This window comes from Theobroma umbraticum, unplaced genomic scaffold (genome assembly GCF_002168275.2).
Source record: "Theobroma umbraticum cultivar Fairchild unplaced genomic scaffold, ASM216827v3 scaffold_30.0, whole genome shotgun sequence".
Taxonomy (NCBI): domain Eukaryota; kingdom Viridiplantae; phylum Streptophyta; class Magnoliopsida; order Malvales; family Malvaceae; genus Theobroma; species Theobroma umbraticum.
The window spans coordinates 8970605-8997799 of record NW_018397254.1 but is presented as its reverse complement, the minus strand read 5'-3'; the positions used below and the strand labels follow the sequence as shown (position 1 = coordinate 8997799).

Sequence of the window (27195 nt, the reverse complement as noted above, 5' to 3'; positions counted from 1 at the left end):
GGATGAGATCTGGCTCTCAGAACATTCGAAAGAAGTGGTGGCGACAAGTCAGGATTGTTCTTGCTATTGATGCGGCTGTTTGTTTGTTATTGTTCGTGATTTGGTTGTCAATCTGTAAGGGCATTCATTGCACCCGTTCGTGATTCCAAATCAATGCCACAAATGAAGTTTCATGTTAAGCACTGGACATAAAAATTCTGTAAGAATAGGTTTCAGCAGAGAGAGAATGGTTGAAAGCAATCTATCAATCTTGTTAGTGGGTTAAAAAATCACTTTGAAGGTATGTGTTTCAAATTACTCATGCAGTGGCATTAGATGTAGAGAGTCCTCTGTATAGTTTCATAGTTTTAATGCATATGTACATCAAAATCATATTGTTTATCTGAGTGTTTTTTACACCATTTTCTGCTTCAGTGTAATATTTATAGTTGCCGATGCAAATAAGATGTTCTCATGACATCTTAAATCTTAATTCTTTTTTTTTTTCCATTTTATATTTCAAAGATATGAAAAGGCGCCATTGCCACCTTTTGCTTAGTATAATTGAGATGCTATCTTAAATTCTTGTTCTTCTAGTTCCACTCTATGTTTGAAAATTGTCAACTGAAGCCTTGAAGTTTGTGTACCTTTCTCTTGACTAAGTTCACGCCAGTGTTTTATTTGCTTTTCTTGAGTGATCACAAGATAATTGTGGCTCTGCATAACATACATTTTCTTGTTCTATAACATGCATCTCCATGTAGCTTGTTAACCCACCAAATGATCTTTTATTGTACCCCTAAACAAACTTTATGGAGTAATCCGCCGAAAGCGGGAATTATTGTTCTCAATGAATGAATCTACTTTACATTTAAGTTGATACTTGATTTTAAGGATTGGATTCAGAAAACTCAGATAATGAGCTTGGAATGAGAATATTCTATAGTCGAAAGCATGCTCTTTGGGGAGGACACTGAGATGTATAGAAATTTTAGGAATTGGATGCAAGCATCTAACACATCCAAGGCATATTTTGCTAATCAAGGTTAGTCCATTTCAGTGAATTGAGAATTAATCTAATGAGGAGATAACTTATTATTTAAACATTGCTTGTTTAAATAGAGGACTGTCTCTTTCTAAGCTTTGTGTCAAAAGAAACCTTGATAAAGTGTTTGAGAGCCTACACAGCACATTATAGAATTTAGAAGTTAGAACCCTGTTGAATGCTGAACCTGCAATAATGTTAATGCTATGCTGTTCCCTGAGCTGAACCTGTCTAAACTAAGGGTACTTCCGTTTCCTCTTTATTCCATCTTTATTTTGGAAAGCAGTAACTTTTCATCTTAATATTGAAGTTAAGAATATAGACAAGGATTAGACCAAAGCTTGTTTCTATTTTTCATCCACAATTATTATGGCAAACAAGAAGATTAAAAAATAAAAAATACTAATGTGGAAAGTATTATCGACAAAAAAAGTTTACAATATCATCAAAGAATTCAAAATTATAGCATACAATATCAATCTCCTAACCCCAAGCCCCCTACATCCTTTGCATGATCCCCCTTAAACATGGATACAGAAGCAACACATTATTACATGAGATTCAACATGGTAGTTATTCCTTGAAATTACAAGGAATAACATTATTGTCAATTGTGCTGTCATTTAAAAATCAAGCATATTCTTAAAGAGTAACGAGAATGCAGAAGCAAATGATAAAGAGAAGACGTAAGGAGAAAGTTAGCACCAAAATGATTGGTTCTTCACAACAACTCTGTTTTTCCCCTCCATAACGCTTCCCTTGTAATCTAGTGTCCATTTCTCGAAAGTACAGTCAACAAAGTCATAGTAGCCACCATGCAGAGAAAGCTCCCCTTTCTTCACTTTTTCTTCTATCCATGGATATGTAAGCAGGTTTAACAGTGAACAGTTAATCGATTCCTGAAAACAAGAATATCATCAAGCTATCATTTTATTTTACATTTTGAGCTACTTCTAAATATTTCCCTTCTCCAGCAACAATTTTACCCCATTTCCAGCAACAAGGGCAACATTTGTAACAGGCATGAAACCCCAGAGCAGAATATTTATGTTGGACGAAACACTCTCATAGGAATCGAAAAGACTAAACTCCAAAAGAGAGAGAGAGAGAGAGTACTTTCTCACAATGCGTGCATTGCTGGTCAAAACTGAGGTTGGAAGCTGCAGCCTTTGTACTTAGCTTGGCGTTCTTTCCGACAATGACCCAACTTCTGATAAAGCTACTGAAATAAGACAGTTTATCCAAGTAAGCAATGCATACACAATTACTCATTTTCTTATGCGAAGATGCTGATGATAGAATAAAATGCTTTAAAAAACTGCGTTTTTAGCTAAACCTTGAATCTACTTCATCTTGCATACTCATGAGTGCACGAATGCCACCACAGCAGCTATGACCAATGATTAAAATGTTTTCAACCTGAAAAAGAAATTGCATTAAAAGTCATACACACTTCCTGAAACGGTAGCATAACAGGGCAATATAAGATTATAATTTCTCAAAAAAAATGGGGAAAGAGTGAGAGAGGTAGGAGTGACTTACTTCAAGCGAATTTACAGCAAATTCAAGTGCAGCATTAGTCTCCGACGGCCCACTCTGCACAAACAGTATCAGTTCCTAAGTGCAGGCTTTGTAGCATTGAAAAAGCAAACATAAACCTCAGTTAAATAAAAGCATAGCAATATATACCTCATATGTGGGCACCATATTCGCAACATTGCGAACCATGAAGGCTTCTCCTGGTTGAAATCCCAAGATGTTTGAGGGACATACCCTAGAGTCTGCACATGCAATTACCATAAACTGTTCTTGATATTGTTAGTACAATCATCATCCTACCCCACATTTCAAAGAACTAAATTTTAAGGAAAATCCAAAAGACTACATGAATACATCATTACTTTAGGAGCTTGAGCCTTGGAAAGTGCTTGAAAGTGTTCCAAGTTTTCCCTGCTCAAACATGAATATTGGATCAAAGGACAGACCATTTCTAATTCAAGCTAAAACACCTTGGCCAAGATTTTGCAGCTTACATGTATTTATGCTTTTTGAAACTCAGGAAATTATTCTTCATTTCATTAAACAAATCACATCCATTTCCCATTTCCATTATGCTTTCCTGCTTGTCACTTTTAGGCTCCCGTGTCAGTGCTGGAGGCTCTGCTGAAGCTTTCAATTTCACACCTGAGTTGCTCCTACAAACGTCAGAGAAAGACATTTGTGGCGGCATAAAATAGATTTATCAGTCAAACTGAATCCAAGAAACTACATTGCAGGTGAGTTAAAACCAAATTGAAAATAAGCTTATCTCTTAGGGTCAACCCAGAAACTTGAATTGTAGTCGTAATCTTAAATTGTATAACTTCTCCTATAACAAATCATCAAACAAGATTAATCAGAGCTTGAAACTCACAAAAGATCTTTAGCAAATTCCCACTATTTTAATTTCCTTACATGAAGAATAAACAAATGGTTGTGGCTAAAGGGACCACATATCAGATCCACAATTTTAGATCAGTTGAAGCCTTATTAACGCCATAGAGCAATAGTAAAAATGCAAAAGGTTTCTGCAGTAACAGATTTAAGTCATTCAAAAGTACTCCTGATTCTTTTCCCAGAAAAGGAAAAGAATAAAAGTTTTGCCTTATACAGACATCCCTGCATGTATTTTCAATCTAGAAAGACTTAATAAACTACTTTCTTTTCTTTCTTCGAATCGTGTTTTCCCTTTCTGCTAGACTTAGTTACTTAATATCAATATCTTACCTGCAACGGTATGAAGTTATGAACATAGAAAAAGTTTAAACATTTGGAGATATAGCTCTCCAAGAAACCACCTAAAGAAAAGATAAAAAAAAAAAAACAAATCTGCGATTTTTAAGAGTTGTAAAACTGATTAAACAGTCCCTTACCTGAAACAAGTCCACAGTCTCAACTGGGTCTGCTGAATTTCCAGACTTTTGACCCTGGAACCAAAGATCCGCTGCAGAACCAGCAAACCCACATTCAAAATAAAGCATAAAATCATGCACATAGAGTAATAAATGAAAAAGGAGAGAGGGGGGGAAGGAGTTTACCGTTAATGCTCCATTTGATAAAGGGTCCTTTGAAAGAGAGGTAGGTGCAAGAGCTGCCATTGGATGGATCTAAAAATAATAGGTCAGAGACTCTCCGGAGTAAAGGAGCAGAGTTGTTTTTGGTGTGCTGATAGAAATGCAGAAGGAAAGGAGTGGTGAAGAATTAGGAGAGGCATTCAAGGTCTATATTAATAAAGGAAAGGGAAAGCCTTTAAAAAGTGGTTGTGCGTTGGTTGGATCGAGCAACGTACACTTGTTCTGTTGTTCAGTTGCTCTGTCCTCCAAGAAAGGCGGAGAAAACTATGTCTAATGTAATAAATTTATTAAAGGGCCGACGGATTGCTGTTGGGCCTTTCCCCATCTGGAACCCTGCCTGCCTGCCTGCCATTTTGTATTTTCGCCCCCCTGAAACTTTGGATGATCAATAAACAAAGAATTCTCTAGAATTGCACCTGCTCTTTAAAGGTGTGCAAATACATACAAATCGAACCTAAAACCTAAAATGAATCGAAGTCGTTTGACTCTTAGTTGTAATAAGATTCGGTTCAAAATAAAAAAATTTTTAATTAAACTAACTGAACTTGAATAAAGATATAATGTGATTTTCACATAAAAATAAATTATAAATTATTTATTTTTATTTTTATTCACATTTTTAATTATTTATTATTTACATGAATATCCATTTTATTTATTTTAATTGTATATCATCATTTTTAATTTTTTATAATATTAATTTATAAAAAATGTAATATAAATAAATATATAAAAAGATTTTAAATTTGAGTTTTAAATACCAAATCGAACTAGAACTAATTCGATTTTGATTAATTTAATTTAATTTTAATTATTTTTAAATATTAATTTAATTATTAAATATTTAAAATTAAATTAATCGAAATAATCGTTTGATATGTTCTACTGCTCACTTTACAAAATTACAGATCGATTACACAATCGTACGTTATAAAGCACAGAATTTGGGGTTCCGTTGATTGGACTGATGACAGAAAAGACGATGGGCAACACCTAGGCCACAGCCCTGGCCTAATCTACATGCCTTACTGGTCCTTGCACAAAATATATAAAGAAATAAAACACCTTGTTCCTGTGATAATATAAAAAGAAAAGAAAACTTTACAGGTAAACTTGGTTACGGATGCAATGCAAGGGAGAGACAGCCGATACTGACGACGCAGAAACCTGTCAAGGAAATTATACCTACGTTGATTGAACGCATCGCACTTGTATGCCTACCACCACAGACTGATTGAATAATACATAACAATTTATTCATATCTGATGTGATTGGACTAGACATAATATTCAATTAGAAAAATAAAATAATAATGAAAAGAAGAGGGCAGGGGGCTGGCAGAATACAAAAACATTGGACAGCAAAAAACGAAGCCTAACAAACAAGAAAACAAGGTCGACACTCAACACGACACACCCTTATTCCATCCAGTGGCATGCCAGGGTAGAACACTGATTGCTGAGTGCTGCATCCACGTTTAGGCAAAGCATTAGCATCGTCTTGAACCTCTTAAACCACGTGTCGAAGGGATTTCAAAGGCAGAAATCTTCCTACCACGCATATATTGCAAGCTTCCAGCCAGATGTCACCGGCACTTGGATTTCCTAGCTCATTAGTCATTCTCAGCATTTGCAGAGAGACAAAGTTGAGACCAACAAGATAGCTCTTCTTGAACATGAGGCGTCCAGTTCAATAGCCCCCAAATGGGTCACACCAATGATGCTGTGATATTCATAGTAATAACATGCTTTCCCATATTGGAGAGCTTAATTTCAATAGACAAGGAATAGTGGTTACCAACAATAAAAACTCTCTTCAAACTGAAACCAATGGCAAAACATTTCAAACCCATCTTTAGCTGCAAAGCTGAAGAGGCCATCTGCACTAATTGTGTCTCAAACACCACCACAGTTTTGGCAATGCTAGCATTCTTGTCTAGCAGCAAGTTCTCAATTACCATCTCAAATCTGTGCCCCATTGCCACTTTCAGACAAAAGATTCTCCGTTACCCATAGTCCCATGCCTAACATTAATCAAATATTCATGACACACTTCTAAATGGACAGGAGATGCTATCTATATCACTTTCACACGGATACCATACCTGTGCCCTTTTGAAAGAGAAAGTAATCAATTGCTACACTCTGCAATTGCTTAGTATGGTCGACAGATAAGAAAGCCGTTCACTTCCATCCCAAGTAATCTGCATCCCACAGCACTGCTTTTGGACATCTTCTCAGCACCTAAAACAATCAGCAACACTTCACCACTAGGAAGAAGAATCAGAAGCAGCCTCCAAATTTTTACAGGGAAGTAAGTGCAGTTAAGAATCAGACTATATGCCACATGTCTTCCCAGGCCAGCGCCACACAAAGCACTTAAGAGTCAGTTATAAAAACCCAAACCCCATAAGAAGTACAAACACAGATTCAAGCAAAGATATCCAACCAGCTAAGCACTTCTCATTCCCACATGTCTTTCCTTCAGTAAGAGATGCATGATACGAAAGAGAAATCTGTTGAAGCATTATCAGTACCAAGCACAAAGAAAAGAAAGCATAAATCATATGACACAGAATAGTAACATTTAAAATGTGCAGCCATCGTTGCATATAACTAGAACTAATAATTAGAATAAGATGTTGGAATCTTCAACATCTGATCAGAAAGTTAGCTATCTCCTTGAATGTTGCAATACGAAGATGATGCCTGTTATAAGACAAGGAAATTAAACATAAAGCACAACAACTCAATTACCAAAGAGCAGTACTTGGGTGGATAGGGGAACGTTGATATTGAGCTAAAATATTATACCAAACTAGTTACCAAATACCTTGATCAAGATATAAAAAGAAAGGAAAGGGAAACATCAGATTTCAAATCTCTAAATAAGGGCAAGGAGTTTATAAAGCTAACTTTCAAAGATATTGGGAAGAATAGGCGTCTAAAGATTTAGCACAATGTTGATCCAGGGGTGTTTCAGCATCTTAGAAGGAATAATGTTTTAAGGTCTTATTTATGGAGCAACTATATAAAGAGTAGTAAGAATAAATCTTTCAGACTGGAAATTTCTAAACTCCTTGATCATAAGGCTACATGCCACAAATTACCATATAAACATTAGATGCTTCAGTTCTTGAATTACAAAAAGAGCCAGAAAGAGCTTAAGGAAAGGCTACTTTTTTAAAATTCAGGCCAACAATGAAGAAGAAATAATCAGTGGCGGCCAGTATTGCAGCAAAACTAATTCTGGGCAAGTCATACTACAAAGTTATCCAGCAAAGGTAAAAACTAATAGTCAGTTTAATGAGAGGGAGGGAGAGAACTCTGAAGCTGCAGAGCAAGACTAACAGTTATTGTGGGTAACTGAATTCGAGCCAAAGCTTTCATGATAAAGAAAGATGCATGAATTACAAGTACATACAAGTAAAGCAAGGACACAATCAACAAAAAGGATATTAAAGCTGATATTCACACCTTTTTTAGAATGGAAGAGTTAAGTGGTAATGGAAACAACCTCTGGAAAGTCATATATAGAACCAAGGAAGAGGATTTATGAAATCGCAAGCATTGGTAACAAAATCAATAGAGGGTCCATAAAGATTGAACCTTCTTCCGCTAAGAATCCTCTGTCCAATGAAATCCTCTCAAAAGCAAAGGTAACAAATCTAAATAGCTCAATCTGCCTTTTCAAAGCACATTAATATCTCAGTGTCAGTCCGTTTTCTTCTTTTTATAAGAGGAAAAAGTGGCAGGGAAAAAAGCACTCTAGGAGGAGATCAAAATTTGAAGGCAGCAATATCATGAGGGGGAATACCCTATAGTTAAATTCTCAAATCAAAGAGAAAGAGAACCAGTCAGAAAACTTACCATCTATTCCTGTGACTGCAAGTATCACGGTAGACAGAATACTCAATCCTCAACCAACATGTCTTATGCTTATGTACCAAACTTTCTAACCTACCCTCCCAAACAGGAAAATTTATTCAGAATAAACAGGCAGCAGAAAACAATAAAAATAATGAGAGGAAAGATCGAATTCAACTCTGAGAAATTCATGGAAGGAGATCCCAAGTACCTCCACATAATTAAACACTACAAGCATACAGTTACAACAACTACGAGCGCTGCAAACGAAAACCAAAAAACAAGGATCTTACTTCACTAAGTAGCCTTAACTTTATCATCCCCAACAACTGAGAGTATAGGCAAGCTACTCAAAAACTCATCAAGACCCTCAAAAAAGCCATTCCCTTCAATGTTATCCTCCTCCCCATATCCAGCATGATTCCCCTCACTCCGCCCTGGTGCCGGCTCATCCACTTCATTACTAAACTCCACATTCAAATCCAACTTCCCCAAATCTTTTGCCCCTCTTCCCATCTGCTTCCTCCCACTACTTCCTACTCCCCTTCTGCTCGACTCAGCAGTTGGCATACCATCTCGCACCATGGACGCACCACTCAAATTCCCACCGTGACTGACATTAACTTGCTCATTACTCTCCTTTTTCACTCTCTCACTCTGTGGTTTCTTAGCATTTTTCCCCACGGATCCTTTCCCTTTGGCATTCTTCGCCTTCTTCTTTCTCCTCTCATTCTGCCATTCATCATCATCATCATCATCCTCCTCCTCCTCAGAACTCACACTCGAATCAGATATCTCTACATATACATCATGCTCATCATAAAACACTCTCGGAGCAGACTTTTTGGCGGTCTTTTGTTTTTCAACATTCTTGTTGTTAGGGCATGCAAACATGGTCGAAATAGGTGACCAACTGGGAAAATTACCGTCCATATTCTTTCCATTCCCCGAAAATCCTAATGGGAAAATCCCCCAACAGCAGAAATACGTGTCCTTTCCGGTCACCGGCGGTGATGGTATCACAACTGCGTGGAATGCTCTCCTGCAAGTCTTAGTCTGACACCTCAAAGTACAATCCTCATATGCCTTCGGGTACTCATAGAGAACGTAACAGTACGGACAGGCGGTCCAGAAAGTCGGTCCCTCGTTCTCAGAAGCTTGACTAGGGCAAGTCGAATCAGTCTTCCGAGCCCCACCAGTTGACTCTGTCCGACTATGCTCCGTAGAAGGAGTTGCTGTCCGATTAATCATACCCGCCCGAGTCGGCTCAGTCCCATTAAACTGACTGGAGCTAGCAGTTCCTGTCTGGTTAATCTGGCTCGTCCGTGTAGGCTCGGGCCGACTAATCTGGCTCGAACCAACTGATCCTGTCAGATTAATCTGACCCGGTCCTGTTAAACCTATCTGATTAATCTGCCTCGTCCAAGTTGATTCAGCCTGCCGAGTGGAATCCTCCTGATTATTATTTAAACCCAACTGCCCTCCTCCTTCTAATGCAGCATTTTCGTCTTTACTATTATTTTTTCTAGGGCTTCTCCTCACATATAGCGGTTGCGTAATTTGCGCTGGCGCATCTCTCTGCGGCATTTGCATAAATAGCGTTTGCGTCTCTTTCGGCGGTGGAGGCGGCGGTGGTTGCATAAACAGCGCCTGAGTTTGCGGTTGCTGAAGATGCGGTTGTTGTTGACTGATTTGACTCACATGACCAAGCTGAAGGAACCTCAACTCGTTATCATAAAGGGTCTTTTTAGAAGGGTTCGACAACACATTCCAAGCTTCAGAAACGACTCGAAACGCCTGATCCGCGAAAGAGAGCCTGTTCTTCCCAGGATTTAATAGGAGAGCGAGTTTCCTGTACTGACTCGCCACCACTTCCATGGACTGAGTTAAGGGAACGAGTTGGAGGATCCCGTACCAGTCTTGAGGGTTGGCTTGGGCGGTTAAGAGAGTGTCGGTTACGGCGAGGATTTGGTCCGCGAGGACAGGGGCCGATTCTCGAGCTCGGATCGCGAAGGTTCTGGTCCCCTGCAAATCACGCGACGCCAGTAGTTTCTCCGCTATGCTTAGCCACCGCTCGGCCTCGGTCGTGCCATCGTCCATTTTCTCCTAACGTTTCTCTCTCTAGGATTTCGTTTCTCTCTCTTGCTGTTTTGTTTTGCGGGAACTGTATGTTTGGTGACAGGAAGACCAGACAAAAGCGGCACCCGTGTCTTGTTTTCAGGAGTGGACGAGGGAGGACAGGTGTTTTGGACAAACGACAGGGAGGTTTCCGTTGGTTCGGACGGGATAAGATTGGCATTGTGTGGGTATTACTGTCAATTGAGCTTCACTGTTTTAAACAGTGCAAGACAGAGGCAAAAACAAAAAGATGGCAAGCTTTGCCGGGTAAGGGTGTTTCGGTCATTACATGAATATTGGGGGCATAGACAGTTTCTTAACATGTGAAAAATGAGGAGGCCTGGTTGAGTTGTGGTCCAATTTTAATCTGAACGTGCGCCAAACAATTGAAGGGGAAGGGGAAGGGGCAGGGGTTCTCATTTTTGGTCATCTGGTTGGTTTTGTTTAATTTCATCGTCTAGCAAGTAGCAACTATAAATGAGAAATATAAAACTAAATTGGGTTTGCAATCCCTATTTTCCCTGTTCAGAGTCTGACCTGACTGAAAGGACTAGTAATTTTGTAGGAATTGTAATTTTGTGCAAGTTGATATTGTTGTTTTTTTCACGTTTATCATGAAATTAATTGAGAAGAGTATGTAATTTGACTTTTAAATAAAATAAAAAGGATTTGATCCCTTTCTTTTTAATTTTAAAAAATCACTTTTTAATCATTCATATTTTTAAAAATTAATATTTTATGCATTCGATTCCTAAAATCTAGTAACTTGTTCGTTTTATAATGTGATAAAAAAATTAATTATGAAAAGTCAACTTGTTTTTATCATGTTCTTCGTTGTCCTTTACGTTCGATGCAAAAACATTCCATGCCTATCTTGAAAATAAAATGTAAGAAACATACAAGATATACCACGCTCATTCACAAATGACAGTGCTGGAGACCGATTCCAAACCTATCTAGCCTTTTAAATATATATATATATATATATATATATATATTGCTTTGGGGCTGCATTTTATTCCTAATCTGTGAAGTTGTGCCACCACTTCTTACAATTGATCGAACTACTAAAAGACAGTTAGCCTATGATGCTCATTTGCTTATAATTATTAATCTCTGGTTTTCTAATCCAATTTCCTTCTTTCACAAAAAGATAGATTAAAGACAACATATAGGTTTTTTTTGGTGTCGGATCTTTTTCTTTTAGCAGTAAAAATATTCATTATCCATCCAGAAGCAAAAGAACAAACTTAACACAGTTCTGCAACAGGTAACCAAACGATCATGATCAATCATTAACATGCTATTATAGTACTCTCAAAAACACAAAAAAATAAAAAGTCATTGACATATTTGTGCAAATGCATTTGCTGGAGTTGGCTGGATATATACAATGTAAAATCAATCATAACATAAAACTTCATAATTGGTTATGCCAAATATAAAACCACAAAAATTGTAGAATTAATCATGGAAAACCCAAATAAAAAAGACCATAATGAAAGTTGTTTGCTTTACATTGTCACCCTCTTTTAATTTTTTTTTAAGAAAAATATTACCACCTTCTTTTGCGCTATATATTATGTATGTATGTATGTATGTAAGCACGATAAGACTTAATATTAGTGGAGAAGTTGATGCAAATGAAGCCATCGGAGATAACAAAGAAAAGAATGTTGATGATTACAAGCATCATCATTATTCAATGTTTGAAAAGGTTATGCACATCTATTTTTTATGTGTTTTTTTATTTGGTTATTGATATAAATGTATAAAATTGGGGTTGAGATTATATTGTTAAATTTGATTAATCTTACTTATTAATTTCAAAATATGTTAATTTGTATTTTTCTTTCGCTGGCGAATCTCGTAAATATATGATTTTGTATACCTAAAATAGAAATTTATTGTAATTGTGAAATGGGTATACCCACTCCCTAACTCCACCTTGGACAGGAGATGAAAGCAATGATTATTCCAAATAAAAAAAAAATGAAAAGAGAAGGAGAGGTGTATTTCTACTGTTATGGGTTTAAGATGTGTTTACCTTCGAAATTGTTTTTTGTTATAGTACCTAAAAATATATACTATGCATAAAATGGTTAACAATCAATTAATTTCTTGATTAAACCATAATAATTATATTGAAAAAGACACGTTTTTTTCTTTTTCTAGAAAAAGAGAAAGATATGTTATGGACTTTATCTTATGAATTTAATTACAACCATAAAATCATGTGCATTTTTTATGAAATAAATTATATATTTAATTCTCTAAAATTTTCTAAACAAATATCACATAAAGACTAAAAAAAATCTATATATATATATATAACTATTTTTAGGAGATAATTTGTTGGTTTGTGTTGTTGCATGCCGTGTCACTCTTTAATTTGTCATCGGAGAATTAAAATGTGGCAAGTACCACGTGTGCGAAGCGAAGAGGAAGAGTAGAGATAGGAATAGTGGGTTGTTGCGGTAGGAAAAGAGGACCAGAGTGTAATTAAGAAGCTGAAGCCTTAGAGAGTGAAAAGACACGAGTGGTACGAGAGTACAAATGAGTCATAATTTCTGACCAGTACCAGCATGGTCATCTGTACGGAAAAGCGAAACTCCACCATATAAATAAATATGATAATTAATAAAATAAATAAATATCTACAGGCCTTTTCCACCAACGCTGCCACGTTTGATCCACTTAATAAAATAATTGTCTTTTTTTTTTTTCCTTTTTCATCGCCCAAATTTTGCAAAAGGCCCCCTCCTTGTTTGGGACATAAAAAGGAATCTTTCAATATCTTCCCTTGTGCTCTTTCTTTCCATTTTTTCTCTCTCTGAAAACAATTGGTGGCTTTGTATCTGGTTCTTTGTGAGGTGTCACCAGCACTAAGAGGACAACAAAAGAGAAATTCAAATAACAAAAACAAAAGCAGCTGAACATGAGTAAACCATAAGCCCTGACGAGTCCCCCCCACTTTGTTCCATTTTCCCTACTCTATGAGCTGGGATTGGCAGGGTTTTTTTTTTTTTTCTGGGGTTATATTCTTCATTCCTTTCGTTTTTCTCTTTTGCAACTATATGCTTCTCCTTTCTATCTCTTTTCCCATCTAGGGTTGGTTTTAATGGTTCCTGATGTCCTTTTTCTTTTGTCTTATTTATGTATAAAGTCTCTGATTATGCTGGCTTAATTTGGAAAAAAACACTGCAGCTAACTTCTTTTTCCTCCTCTTTCTTATCTGTTACTATTGCTATTTATGTCCCAGATTCTCTTCCACGTTTGCCATATATATGCAGAGACATTTTCTCAGTGCTTACACTTGCTTCTCTGTTGTGTTTTGCTTGATTTGAGGTAAGAATTACTTTTTTTTGTTGTTGCTTTGTACGGTTTGATTTCTTGTGACTAAACGCCCCTTTTTGTTTTGTGTTTGTGTGCTCCGTACTTTCTTTTGTTGCTGCTCCTGGAAGATTGTAGGAGTTTTGCTTCTTTCCTTTGGCTGACAACGCTTGATTTCTCAATGTGTCTTGCCTCTCCTTCTCTTTCTCTAGATATACATATACTTGTCTGTGTATCGCTTACCCAGGAGATGGCATTCCATTTTTTATCAGCTAGATGTTCAATCGGATTCTGATGTTTTGATCAAATTTTTAGTCTTCCTTGCCATCAATCCCATCTTCATTTCCCCTTTATATGTCCCTTTGAAAACCCTCCTGATCCCTCTCTTTCCGGAGAAGTGTTTCTAATTTGATTCTTCCCCTAGAGTACCGTTGTCCTTGTTTCCTTGATACTTTGGTTTGATTTTCTTTGAAGGGTCAGATATAAATTTTTCGTGGAAGGCAATGACGAGACAGAAAATTCAGATCAAGAAGATTGACAACACCGCGGCGAGGCAGGTGACTTTCTCTAAAAGGAGGAGAGGACTTTTCAAGAAAGCTCATGAGCTTTCCACCCTTTGTGATGCTGAGATAGCTCTGGTAGTCTTCTCAGCGACTGGAAAGCTCTTTGAATACTCCAGTACAAGGTTGCTTTCCCTTTCTTACTTCTCTCATGTTTATGCTTTGCCTTGAATCTTGCTCTATCTGTGATATTGGTTTCATATAGAAATTCCTGCCTGCTCGTAAATTAATGAGTGTGGGTGAGTGTGAGAGGAGGAGAGAAGTTGCTTTTAAGAAGATCTTTCGAATCACGAGAACTCAATAAAGTATCAACTCATAATGACTGCATGTACTAGAATCTTATATTTCTATTCGAAAGTTTTTCGAAAAAATATATATATATTTCTATTCGAAAGAACTGCTTCTTTTGATTCGTGTCAGGAGCTTGGGGGTGTCAGGGTGGGAGGCTATATGGTTTCACGTGAAAATCTGATGTTTATTGTTGATGCTATTAATTTCGTACTTTGCAGAATCTTGTTGACCCATATTTTATGACTGATCAGGTATCTAGTTAGATTATGTTTTTTTTAATCTTTGCTAATGCAACTAGAATATACTAACACTTTGTTAAGCTGCAAGCTAATTGTACTTTACCTTCACTATGAAATCCCATGATTCAAATCTTCCTAACAATGTTCATTAACACCTTAATTTCTTAAGATATGCTCATAAAATATAGGGCTCCGATATATCCTTCCTAATGACCAACTCTATATGAAAATCGGCAACATTATTAGAAGAAAACATTAGTTCAAAGGCACATGTATACAAAAACAATGAGGTTTGATCTGAGAGACAACAAATGGGAAATGTGAACTTGCAGTCTTGGAAACAGCAAATACACACTACACACACACACACACATATGCATTTATCAAAGTATCTTGTTAACTAGTGTGCTAAGTGCAATTATTAAGATTTCTAATTACTATTAAGAGAGAAATCTTATTTAATTAATGTATTTATTAGGAACAGTTGTAAATTATCATGTTAATATGAATATATAGTGGTTATATATATGCATACATATAGTAGTTTAAACTGTAGAGAAGTTGGAGTACTCTAAAAGTTTTTTGATTTGTAATAATCTAGTCTATGTTCTTGATTTTGATATTGTCCTACCTAATTGGAAAATGCCCAAATCTTTTCTATTTTATGTAATCTACAATGTTAAATAATTAGATCATATATATCACCACAACAAATACATGCAAATTAGCCTGTGTACATAAGCACTATTTTTTTGCTCCCTATCATCTCCCCTTTTACCTCTCAAGAGAAGTACTCGCCAGCAGCAAAGATTTCTGTTGGGTGCAACGATTGATGTGGTCTTTAGAGTAAAACTTTAGGTTACATGGAGATAATCCTAAAATTCGTATGGATAAAGCAAATTACTAGCTTAGCTTTCTAGAGAGACCGTATGATTGGTGTTTGTGCTTTCTTTTTATGTCTTTCTTTTCATATTTCTGCAAAGAAAGTGCCCCTTGAAAATGAACATCAGCTAAACTAAGTTTTCAAATAAACTACAATCCTTAACTAAACAAGAAGAGACAGACGAATCTTAAAACACATAATAAGAAAGAACAAGCCTGAACTCAAATTCATCATGTTAGTAATCTCTTCTTTATTTTAGGTGCAGAAGACTAATCTATTTCTATCTCTTCTTTTGTTTTAATGGTGTTGTTATTTATTCTTGCCTTTTTCTAGAAGGTGAGTAATTTACAGACTACAGTAGTGCAGTCAGATGCTAGATCAATCAATCAAAAAATATATTGCTATCCTCACCCATAATGGAGAAGAATTTGATTGTAGCACGAATATGAAGACTTGACATTTTGCATCTTATGTTAAATTACTTTGCCTTTGACCGTTTGGTCAATATAATCTAAATTTACAAATAGAATAATGGGAACATGACATCTTAATGGGAGGATCAGTAAAGATATATGAAGGTAACATAGAACATATATAATCAAGGCAAATGGATGTCACAAAAATGGAACCTAGGAAATATTAGGATGTATATCACCCCTAGTAATTGTACAATCTTATAATTCCAAAAATAAATCTATTAAAAAATTGTCTATTGTTGTAAATTCTTGTTAATTTACAAATGTGGGTCCATGTTAATTACTCCATCTGAGTTTCTCAAGGATATGGATACTCAGGCTCTAAGGATTATCTGATGCTATCCCTTGGTACCTCCTTAACTTAATTTCTTCTTCATTCATCAAAAAGAAACAATATGTAAATATTGTAGAATAATTGTCATGGAAAAGAAATTAGGGAGATGTTATTCTGATCATCTTTTCTTGAACAAGAAGGAAAATTTTATTAGGATGAAATCTCCTTTGTAGCTAAAGTGGCTACCAATTATAAGCCTCTTGTAAGATAAGTATATATATATATATATATATTGAATCATGCCTTAATTTAGTAAAGAACCAAGAGGATACTAGCAAAAGCATAGGACAAAAGCTCTTCTGCAAATAAATTAAATTAAATATTGAAAGTAACTTGAAGGTTCTAAGAGTATAAGGTATGTTTTTTTTTTAAATGTGTGAATATTGAAATTATAATTACATTGAATCAGAGACATGAGATGAGAAAATGTCTCCAGAAAATGACACTGAGTATTTTCTTTCAGTGATTTTGCATCAACACTAATGGAGCTCGACAATGAACTATGCACATAAACTAAAATCGCATTAGTGAATCATTTTTCATATTTATCTGTGAACTAAGATCAAGGGTGAATTTGGTAAATTGGTTCAATGAAAGTATACTTATTAAAGAGCAATTATGCTAAATTTTATAAAAATGTAAAGATAATAAACTGAAACAAACTTTATTAAGGAGAAAATTTTCATTTACACTACTTTATATGAAATTTTTTAGTGGCATATAGAAAAGGCTTACATATTAAGCATATATATATATATATATATATTCAAGTTGTATGAATTCAATTCAGTTATCAATTTAATCATTGTTGTTTTCTTTAGAAACAAAATGCAAGGAGAAAAAAAATAAAAGAAAAAAATAGATACAAGAACAAAAGTGAGGAATTACAAAAAAAAAAAAACTACATAAGCTTTACGTAGAGGTTAAGATCCTAAATTTGAGTCACATGATATATAGAGCATCAACTTATTTATATCATAAATAAATAATTTGAAGAAATCACCAAGCATGTAGTCATGTTCTGAAAACATGTTAGAAACCAAATGAAATTGCTTCATATGCTTAGGTTCTTAGAACATTGGTGAAGTAATGCACACTGGACCAACTAAAACAACTCTTTACAGATTTTAAGTGAAATTATGTCTCATGTGTGAATCCCAAACAGCAAGACATTGCCAATTAAATGGCCAGCCAAAATAAAACTATAAAATGGGACATGGATAAAACATAATTCAATCTCATGGAATAACTCTAAAACATTCACACTATGAAACATAATGGGGCCATGCATAGTAGAGACTTTTATGTTAGCTAGAACCCTAAGTTAAGAATTGATATAGTTATAAATCAACAGGGGTAATTACTTTTTGGAATTTCTAGTAGTGTATTAAAACAGGTTAAAGTAATTTTTAAAATGTCTAGCTTGAGCCAACCTTCCTCCAAAGAAAGGGGAAAGAAAAGAATAGGGATTTGGCTGCACGGTATTGGAATGAAATTGAGACTATTCAAATTAGAAGTAGATAGGTGATTCTCAGCCTTTTTTAAGGTTACTTAATGCTAAACAGATATACAGAATGCAAATTTCTGTATAAGCATGATCAACAAAAGCTTTAGCTATCTTCCAATCAAAAACATTAGTTAATTCACTTCCAAAGTATCCCTCATGCCTTGCCAATATATGCAACCATCCACTTGTCTCTTACTCATAAGGGCAGTCTTCTTTTACCACTGGAATTTAGTTTTATTTGCTCCTGCACCCAGCCTACTTTTCATACTTAGCTGTAATCATCTTAGTTTTCTTTTTATTCAATTGGGTTGGGAAAATTAAAGATTTTAGGATTGTGCCCTTTAAGGTTGATCAATAGCTTCATGTTGCAGGAGATTGATATAAACTTTTCTGGGTCTATAAACTCCAAAAACTTTAGTTATTATAGATGTTAACTTTAAGTGTAATAAATTACACTTGACCAAGATTCATCATAGTAGAAATTTAAAACACAAAAACATATTTCATTCTTAATCCATGATTGGACAATGGAAACATTATTAGTCGATTTAGTTACGAAGATTAATTAAGTGCACTATCATCTTCTTTCTCTTTCATCTACAACTCTCCGATAGGTGAGATTATTAATTTTTTTTTTTGTAGACAAGAGAAAATACTTGATCTTACATTTATATAGTGAATTTCTAATCCCAACCATCATAAGATTTAGAATTTTTTACATAGACTCGTATTATTAGCCTATGCCTTCAGTCTTCTGCAATGGGGTTTTGTATTTTTCTGTATAGTAACATATAGTAGGTTGGGTAGCGTTTCTGTTTGCTTTGCATGATCCAAACCAGGTTGTAAGTAACTGTTTTGGTCAATTTTGAGTTGATACTTAAGGGTTGAATTCTGCTGTGATAAGTCTTTGATTATGTTAAAGACAAAGCCTTTTGGCAACACTATGTAGCTCAAATTGATGAAATATAATTTCTGCCTTTCAAAAATAAAATATTAGAGCCTAGCCCACTTTATCAAGGTTACGTTATGGATTATAATATTATCTCTTTTTAGAGACCAAATTAACTTAATGTAATAATAATAAAAGAAAAAATTAAATTAAATAATATAAATTCACACTTTAATTATTCAAGAAAATCTAACAATCTCCCACGTTTATTACATTATTTAAATTCAAAAATTGAAAAAATAGATTTTCTTGCGAACAATCATAGGTCAAGACAATTGAAACCTTTATAGGTCCAATTTAAAAACAAATTGATCTTGAAGCTAGTCCAAACCTCATTTTGTCTCATACAATTTTGTGATATAAAAAAATAGTAGTAATTACATCTACAAAGATATAGTAGCTACAATAATCACGTATATCACTCAATTTGATCCATATGAACTCCATGTGGTAGTGTAACAACGAATACAACACTTTCTAGATTACCCATTTCATGTGTTGTATTCATTTTTCAGTCATTTTATTCTCTACTTTATGCAACTGAAGAGCAAGAAATACACTTTATGATTTATTCAATAACCTTGCAATTACGCCTCCAATTCCTTAATTTACCACAGAAATGGTATTTGTCATTATCGTTGTCCTTCTTCACTCCTCTAGTAGGTTTCATATCTTTCGAAGTTGATGCCTTTTAATCCTTATCTTTTTTAGAAAATTTTCTTTTTGTATATTTGTCTTGCATATCTCAAGATATAATTTATATGAGAATAACATTTCGTTAAGGCTATCAAATATGAGCCAATACTTAAGACTGACATATCTATTAAGTCTTCACATATGCAAAAATGTATACATACATAAACACTTTGTGACTTATATCATTGAATAATTACTCTTAATATTAAATTCAAATACATCATCATCAATGTATGCCAAAAATATTAAGTATAAAGTATAAACTAATGTCAAATCCTCCCACTAACCAAGCACATCAAAAGACTCTACAATATCTATGTCAAAATGTATTTCTTGAAATTGACAAGGCGTTTTCCTAGTTAGAGGATAAACTATTATTTCATCAGTTCTAATATGCTTTACTGAAATGTAATCTTTTTTCACAAGTTTTTTAAGTGTCAAATATTTTATCTCTATAGGCTTAGCCCCTTGTGATATCCCTATAGTTAGTGAACAAAAATGTTGCAACGTTATCATAGTACATTTATATTTGGTCTAGCAATAGAGTTAACTATGGACAATTTTTAATGAGATTTCTCAACTAGATAGCCTCTTTGTCATGATTAGATAAATAACTTCTGAAAAGACTTGTTGCAAAAGCAATGTCAAGTCTCATACACACTTGAACATACATCAAGCTCCTCGTTGCATTAGCATATAGATTCTCTTTCATAGATTTCCTTTCAACATCAGTTTTAGGACAATATACCAAGTTTAATTTATCACCTTTAACAACCAGTACATTTTTACCTTTGTAATCAAATAAAAAATATCTATTTTCAACACTCGATCAATGTATGCATACTAAGAGTCCCAACAAGTGATGGTATTTATCTTTATGGATTTAGTATCTACGACATAAGATGTTTTCCCAAATTCTTTCATGTCAAACTACCTAGACAATAATTTCTTAATCTCTTATAGCATACCCAAATCACTACTAACAAGTAAAACATCATCAACATATATAATAAGAACGATAAAATTGCTCTTATTGATCTTGATATATGTATCAAATTACCTTGTTCTCAACAAAACTAAAAGAACTAGGCAATTCATGAAATTTAAAAGACCATTGACCAGAAGCTTGTTTGAGCCATAAATAGACTTTTTAAGTGTACACACAAAATGATTTTTACCATTCTTGTTAAATCTTTCAAGTTGCAAGACTTCTTCAATAATCCCATTTAAGAGGACAGTGTTAACATCAATATGGTGTAACTCTAAATCATAATGAGCTACTACTGAGATAATTACTCTAAATGCATCCTTAGAGAATACAAGAGAAAACATTTCAATGTAATCTCTATGCAAAATTCTTGCAAACAAGTTCGACTTTAAACCTCTTAATAGTCCCTTTGGAATCTTTCTTGATTTTGTACACTCATTTGTTTCCAATAAGTTTGCAACCAGCTAAGCACAACAGAAAAAAAAGGATTGCAACCCTCAGTTAGTTCAACAAGCTCCCACATACCAAAGCGTGGCATAAATTGCATCTCATCTCTGATTGCATCCCACCACAAATCTGATTAAAGACAATAGACAATTTCTAAAAAAGTTATTAGATCAACTAGATGACTAATATCATAATCATCCTCTTCAAGAGAGAATTCAAAGATGTCTAAGGAAAGAACAAGTTTTCTTATCCTTATGGGATTTTTTGGCACTTTTTTATTGACATTCTAGTGTTAAGAGATCTTATTAAGTCTTGTTTCTATTCTCCAGAGGTGTATGTGGCACAATTTCCTTTTGTACGGGTATTGGAATATTTATAATCTCAATATGCTCTCCTCCTTTTCTATCTTGTATGCAAATAATATTAACCACATTTAACAAAAAACTTAGCTATTTTTTGTGTCTCAATAATTATACCATATATGATTGATAATTAAATTTATAGCTTATGGAATAATTTGGGTATCAAATAAAGTAAAACAAGTGAAACAATATTGTATCTTAATTTAGTGAGATCATAAAGGCGTGTTTTTGAAAAATGTCTCTAAATATATAAATGATTAAAACTAGATTTTCATTATGTCCACAATTTAAAAGGGGTTTTAGGTATAAATTTGCGAAGGATTCTGTTTAAGATATACAATTTATTTTGATTACTTATCCTCGAAATTCTAGTTAATTGGCTCCTCTTATCACACCCTTAACATCTTTAAGATGCGATTTCATTTTTCAGCCACACCATCTTTTTAGGATTACCCAACATAGTGAATTGAGGCATTATTCCACAACCTTCTTATTTGCATTGAGGTACCATCTTTTTAGGATTACCCAGCATAGTGTATTTGGCAAACAAACTCTTTTGTTGTGTTGTTGTGTCATCTCTACCATAATGCTCATCACTTGTATTAGACCTAACAATCTTAATGGTTTTTCTCAATTATGTTTTAACTTCAATCTTGAAGAAATTGAATTTATCAAGAATTTCAAACTTTTCTTTAATTAATAATAGATAAACATAGCAAGAAAAATTATGAATAGTTGTCACAAAATATTTATCTTTGTAGATAGTGAGGGTACAAGGTCCATTTATGCTAGTGGGAATGAGTTCTAATAAATTAGAAATTGGTTTTGATCCTTTTCTATTTATCTTAGTCAACTTACCTCTACAATAGTCAATGCTTGTCTCTAGGTCATCAAAGATAAGAGTACATAGAATATTATGCTTTATCAACCTTTTTACTCTTAGAGATATGGTAAAGTCTTTATGCCATAATATTAAAGATGTTTCTTTTATGCAATGTCTCTTGGAAACTCTTTCAACATATATGAGGTGGCATAAATCTTAATAGAAGCAAAACACAATCTTTACAATCTATGAGACGAAGAACATTGACCATTATATTTCCAATTAGTAATTATCTTAATACTTGAATTGTTTGTTTCAAAAGTCTAACGTAGAAATAAACATTAAATTATGGTTAAATAACGATATATAGAAAGTGTTTCCAATAAAAGTTTATGGTCAGTGCTCAAATGCTAGTAAACTGTTCCTACTAGCTCTACTTTGGCCTCCTTCTTGTTGCCAACTATAAGCTGAGACTCTTCTTTATTTGACTTCTTTTTGCTTATAAATCCTTGTAAGGTAAAAACAACATGATTAGTTGCATCATTCTCTAGCCACCAAGAATTAGATGGAGCTTTAGTTAAATTAGATTCATGTATAACAAAAGCTAAAGAGTTATCGTTATGTTCATGATTTTGTAGTTAAGTTTTATATTTGAGACAATCTTATTTCTTATGTTCTTGTAAAAAAAATTAAGTTTTTTTATTGAGAACAACTTTGGATCTCTTCTTGACAAATTAACTAGATTCTTTCTTTTATCCTGAGCTTGTTTAAGAGCATTAGATTTAATGGACCATCTTAATGATGTATTTCTTAACTCTTCTTATCCCATCATAACCGATGGAATAAAATCTTTTTAGAAGATTATCAATTTTAGCATTTAATGACAACATACACCTCTTTTTTGAGATTTGAGGCCACTTGATGCAATTAGACACTCCATATACATTATTTAATCATAAATGTATGGAAACTACGCATCAAATTTGATTGAAGAAGGCAAAACAAAATTAAATTTTCAAGTTCTTTTCTGATTTCAAAACTTTCACCGTTGAAGCTTAATTCGAACTTGAAATTTCTTCAATTTTGACCATTTAATGCCATAAAATCAGTCTTTAATGAATTTAACCTTGTTACCTTTTGTTAATTTAAACTAAAATGCATCAATTTAAACAAACTTTAGATAAATTGAAGCCAAATCTGAAGATCCAAGCCCTCAAATATAATATCTAAAAACGACAGTGCCAAATTTGACGAAATAGATAGGTTTTGTCAAGCTTTATGGTCTCATTAACAATCTTAACTCATCAAGAAACAACAATTTCAAAGTAATTTAGCAAAAATTACATAAAATCAAATTGTTCTTAGCTTAAAATTGTTTAAACCTGGGACCCTTAAAGAAATTTAATTTTTCAAACACTATTTTAATCAATTAAACTGATTTAATTTTGAAAAATTTATCACATCATCAATAATAAGTCATCAATTGAGCATGCTTATAGTTTAGTTGTTATGCTTATGCTTATCGATAATATATTTATCATATCATGAATTTTAATGGTGTAACTGCACAAATTCAAAAACCACAAAAGATCTTAACACGCAATCATGATTTATGTAACTAATATAAAATTTTCTAGGATTTTAAATCCTAACCATGATTACTCTGATACCAAATTGTACTTTAGGTATAATACATTATATTTAACTTAAACTTTACCATAATAGAAATTTAGAACATAAAAACATACTTAATTCTTTATCTATAATTTGACAATGGAAACAACACTAGTTTTTTTTTTTTTGGAAATCATCTTATTTAGTGCACTAACATCTTCTTCCTCCTCAATTTACAACTTTCCAACTGGTCTTAATGTTTTCCATAAATAAGAGAGGAGACTTAGCCTTATCTTGATATAATGAATCGTTAATCTCACTCATCATAGGATATGAGATTTCATACACAGACACACATTATTAAGTTCACATATAATACTGAAGTTTAACGCATTTTATTAGATCATATTATGGACTATAATATTATTTTTTTATCAATACTAAATTTACTTAACTTGATTTTGATACAAGGTAAAAAATAAATTAAATAATGTAAGTTGAAATTAAAATTATTCAAGATAATCTAACAATTTATGCTTAATTACGAAGATTTTAGAAACTATTTATTTGGTAATTGCAATACCAATACATTTTTTTTTTCATTCTTTAGCTTAACAATCTTCATCAGTACACTTATGACTTATGAGGTCTACACTGTCCATATACTTCATAAGCAATATGAATAATGTCATTTGAGAAGATTGTCCAATAGATTCAACAGCTAAAGGATTATAGATGGGGCAATAAGATTTTCAATTAAAAGAGGTAAGTGGAAAATGAAACAAGTTGTAGCACACTTGGGTTTTGAGTGAAATATATATCTAGCTAAATTGAGTAATTCATTGTTTAATATTCACCATTGACCTAGGTTTATTGCTGGCCAGCAGATTGGCAATTGAAAGTTCATATATTAAAGGTTACCTTCATTTTTCACCAATCACATGGCTTTCTATAAATTTAAGGATAAATATTAGGGCAAGTTCAAGTTGGGTGGAATATTTAAATGATTGGGGAGTGACTTGATAAGTAGATAGATAAGAATCAAGATGACTTGAAGAAGGAGCCTTTTCCTAGCAATGATAAGGATTTGCAGCTGAATCTTATAGAAGGAGGTGCAATTGCAAACTAGTTTGAAACAAAGGTTTAACTTTTTAACACTTTAATTTCTTTTGACTCCACTGTATATTCTAACGTATTTGATGAAAGAATCTATTTCAGGAGGAAGCGTCTGACCTCCACGATGAATTAATTCTACCATAAAAGACAAATAAAAAGAGAAGCATATTAAGATAAATTGAACTATGTAGATTTGGTATTATTTTCGAAACACCTATTTGGATCCAAAATTGCTGTCTAGAGATTGAATTCCTATTGACACATTTATATATTTAGTTAAAATAAAATTATGTAAAGAATAAGGGATATTAAAAGTTTATAAGGTAAAGGACACAACTATTTATTATGTTCCAAGTATTAAATTACATTCTAGATTCTACATAGCACCTGTAAAGTTGTGTAACGGTTGAATTGGATCATTTAGATTCTATTTCAAAAGTCCCCACTTGTTTAAGATGACTACTATTACACTTATATTTGTTAAGGGAAAGGAACCCTTGAACTAGAACAAGAGATTACAAACATTGAGACTGGGCTGGACTATGGATAGAAAAATACTCAGAAGTTGCCGCTTAGATACTCAATTTTTTTTTTGAATTAGGAAAGGGGATTTGGAACCAGCTCTTTAAAAAAACAAATCATGCATCAATCAATGAGTCAAATACTCAGATGCCTTAGATACTTTACTTTGGTTGCAATTATTTTAAGGGCTCATCCCAAAGTCCAAAAAGGTGGGTTTGTACAAGCATGAATCTAGTTTTGATCCTTCAACTTTATTATAAACCAAATATCATCTGCTTTTAGTTTGTCTTAAGTGAAGGTAGTTCTAGTAGTGACTCTCTGTACCATTCTGTTTTTATCCCAAGCACGGGGCAGGTGATTGAAAGGCGTAACCTGCAGTCAGAAAGGATTAACGGTTTGGACCGCGTTCCATCTCTTGAGATGCAAGTAATTACAAGAACTTCTATTCTTTTCTTGTTTTTTTCTTTTTTCTACTCTTTTCTTGTTGTTTGTGTTACACATGAAATGAATTAAAGATTGCAGCATAGTAAATTATGGAAGATTGACAACAAGGCTATCTTGTTTATCATTAATTATATAAAATAAAATAATATTATAAGGTAAATGTATTTCAATTATCACTTAGGTGGATTCACTATTGTATTAAGCTCATGTGAGAAGCCCCCTTTCTCTTGAGAAGCTCATCTGTTATTGCTGCAATTCTATGTTATTATTGATATTAATCAAATGCAGTAAACAACATAAGTCTGTTCAATAACAATACCGTTTTTTGTTCAAGAACTTTGATTTTGATTTTGCACATTAGTGAGTGGTCCATCTTAACATACACATTGGTTTTAAGCCATTTTACCATGATACTCAGTTGGGGTACCTGGGAATATTGACCTTGTTTCAAGTTTCAACCATGTATACGATCCAAAAATGAACAATTGTCATGAGAAATTGCTGTCTTTGAATCTTGATGAGAATATTCAATATTGTGTGAAACTAGCATGCTAACATTTTGGCTTTGAACTTCTTGATTAAATAGTAGTGTACTCTCTGAACAATTAGAGAAATTAAGAACTCTAGTCCTTGAAAATTGAAGAAAACAACTGAACATAAAAATTTCTCAGGAAAATTACTTGAAAAAGAAAAAGAAGTTGAAAGAACTTTAGCAGAAAAAAAACAGAGAAAATAAAGTCCGGCTCAAAATCTGTTGGATCCAAAAATCACAGATCCAAAAATCACAGATCCAAGCTGTAAAACTTGTATTTATACTTAGCCATAACAAACTTTCCTCATAAATCGGATTAAGGAAGTAAATTTCACTACAATCGAAAGACAGCTTTTACAGAAAAACAGAAAAGAAAAAACCAGAAGAATCCATGGCTGTTGGCCTTTACAACAGACACTAAAAAAAAAAACTAGACTAAAATGACCTCAAAATGAAGCGTACAAGACTCAACTTAAACAAAATGACAACAACACATTGCGTATAACAATAAAAGAATTAAAACAGTCAAAACAACAAGAAGAACTATCGTGTTGCTCTCAGCTCTTTAATAGCAACGTTTTACTCCTTTTGAAAGCCAACTTACTTCAGCCTCTAGAATATTACTTCCCTCAAATGACTTTAGTAAGCTTGCTTCACAGGTTAAGAATAAATCTTCAACACAACCCCTTAATTCTTAATCTGTTGAACTCCAATGCAGGATCTCAAATACTCAAATCTCTCTTTTCCCAGGCTCTTTGTAAAAATGTCAGCAAACTGAACATTTGTTGAACAATGAGCTAACTCTATCTCACCTTCCTTTACAGCCTCCCTCAAAGCATGATACTTAACTCTGATATGCTTTGTTCTTCCATGTTGAACAAGGTTTTTAGCTATGGCAATTGCTGATAAATTGTCAACATTAACTAAAGTACCCTTTTCTTGTTTGAATCCCAGCTC

The 27195-nt window shown here is 33.6% G+C and overlaps 3 protein-coding genes across 13 annotated transcripts in view; 1 reads left to right on the top strand and 2 right to left on the bottom strand.

Annotated features, from left to right (window-relative positions):
• Nucleotides 1-1415: 1415 nt before the first annotated feature.
• On the bottom strand, nucleotides 1416-4404 carry BCA5 (beta carbonic anhydrase 5). Of its 4 annotated transcripts, none has more exons than XM_021424483.2 (9): nucleotides 4102-4404; nucleotides 3937-4007; nucleotides 3058-3219; nucleotides 2926-2974; nucleotides 2714-2827; nucleotides 2567-2620; nucleotides 2361-2443; nucleotides 2141-2243; nucleotides 1416-1923 (listed from the first exon to the last, which is right to left on the bottom strand). In XM_021424483.2, exons 1-9 carry the CDS (start codon nucleotides 4159-4161, stop codon nucleotides 1723-1725), a joined length of 897 nt encoding a protein of 298 aa, XP_021280158.1. In that variant the 5' UTR covers nucleotides 4162-4404; the 3' UTR covers nucleotides 1416-1722. The 4 variants fall into 4 exon arrangements, with proteins under 4 accessions (XP_021280158.1, XP_021280150.1, XP_089641610.1 ...); XM_021424475.2 differs by having other exon boundaries at nucleotides 1418-1923; nucleotides 2141-2246; nucleotides 4102-4399; XM_089785484.1 differs by lacking the exon at nucleotides 4102-4404 and adding an exon at nucleotides 3333-3392 and having other exon boundaries at nucleotides 1418-1923; nucleotides 2141-2246; nucleotides 3058-3244; nucleotides 3937-4008.
• Nucleotides 4405-5368: 964 nt separating this feature from the next.
• EIP9 (Chaperone DnaJ-domain superfamily protein) lies at nucleotides 5369-10517 on the bottom strand. 4 transcript variants are annotated; one of them, XR_016352023.1, is made up of 3 exons: nucleotides 8298-10133; nucleotides 6243-8097; nucleotides 5369-6161 (listed from the first exon to the last, which is right to left on the bottom strand). XR_016352023.1 is itself a non-coding variant. In XM_021420206.2 (2 exons), the coding sequence occupies exon 1, from the start codon at nucleotides 10102-10104 to the stop codon at nucleotides 8302-8304; it is 1803 nt and encodes a 600-aa protein (XP_021275881.1). In that variant the 5' UTR covers nucleotides 10105-10133; the 3' UTR covers nucleotides 5369-6381; nucleotides 8298-8301. The 4 variants fall into 4 exon arrangements, 1 of the variants encoding a protein (XP_021275881.1); XR_016352025.1 differs by having other exon boundaries at nucleotides 6243-6653; XR_002444671.1 differs by having other exon boundaries at nucleotides 6243-10517.
• A 2406-nt stretch (nucleotides 10518-12923) lies between these two features.
• LOC110418936 (MADS-box protein SVP-like) overlaps nucleotides 12924-27195 on the top strand; it is a 20167-nt gene continuing 5895 nt past the window's right edge. The window contains exons 1-4 of one of the 5 annotated variants that reach the window (XM_089785533.1): nucleotides 12924-13132; nucleotides 13385-13470; nucleotides 13936-14140; nucleotides 25607-25688. In XM_089785533.1, the coding sequence (XP_089641659.1) occupies nucleotides 13959-14140; nucleotides 25607-25688 (264 nt within the window). In that variant the 5' untranslated portion in view covers nucleotides 12924-13132; nucleotides 13385-13470; nucleotides 13936-13958. Of the gene's footprint in view, nucleotides 13471-13929; nucleotides 14141-25606; nucleotides 25689-27195 lie in introns of all 5 variants that reach the window. The other 4 variants (XM_021431757.2, XM_021431775.2, XM_021431766.2 and 1 more) reach the window with 4 other exon arrangements.

Coding starts and splice junctions, on each gene's coding strand:
- EIP9 (XM_021420206.2), bottom strand. CDS start 10,104: ATGGACGATGGCACGACCGAGGCCGAGCGGTGGCTAAGCATAGCGGAG.
- BCA5 (XM_021424475.2), bottom strand. CDS start 4,161: ATGGCAGCTCTTGCACCTACCTCTCTTTCAAAGGACCCTTTATCAAAT. Junction 2,828..2,925: donor CCAAGGCTCAAGCTCCTAAA/GTAATGATGTAT, acceptor TATCAAGAACAG/TTTATGGTAATTGCATGTGC. Junction 2,621..2,713: donor ATATGGTGCCCACATATGAG/GTATATATTGCT, acceptor CTGTTTGTGCAG/AGTGGGCCGTCGGAGACTAA.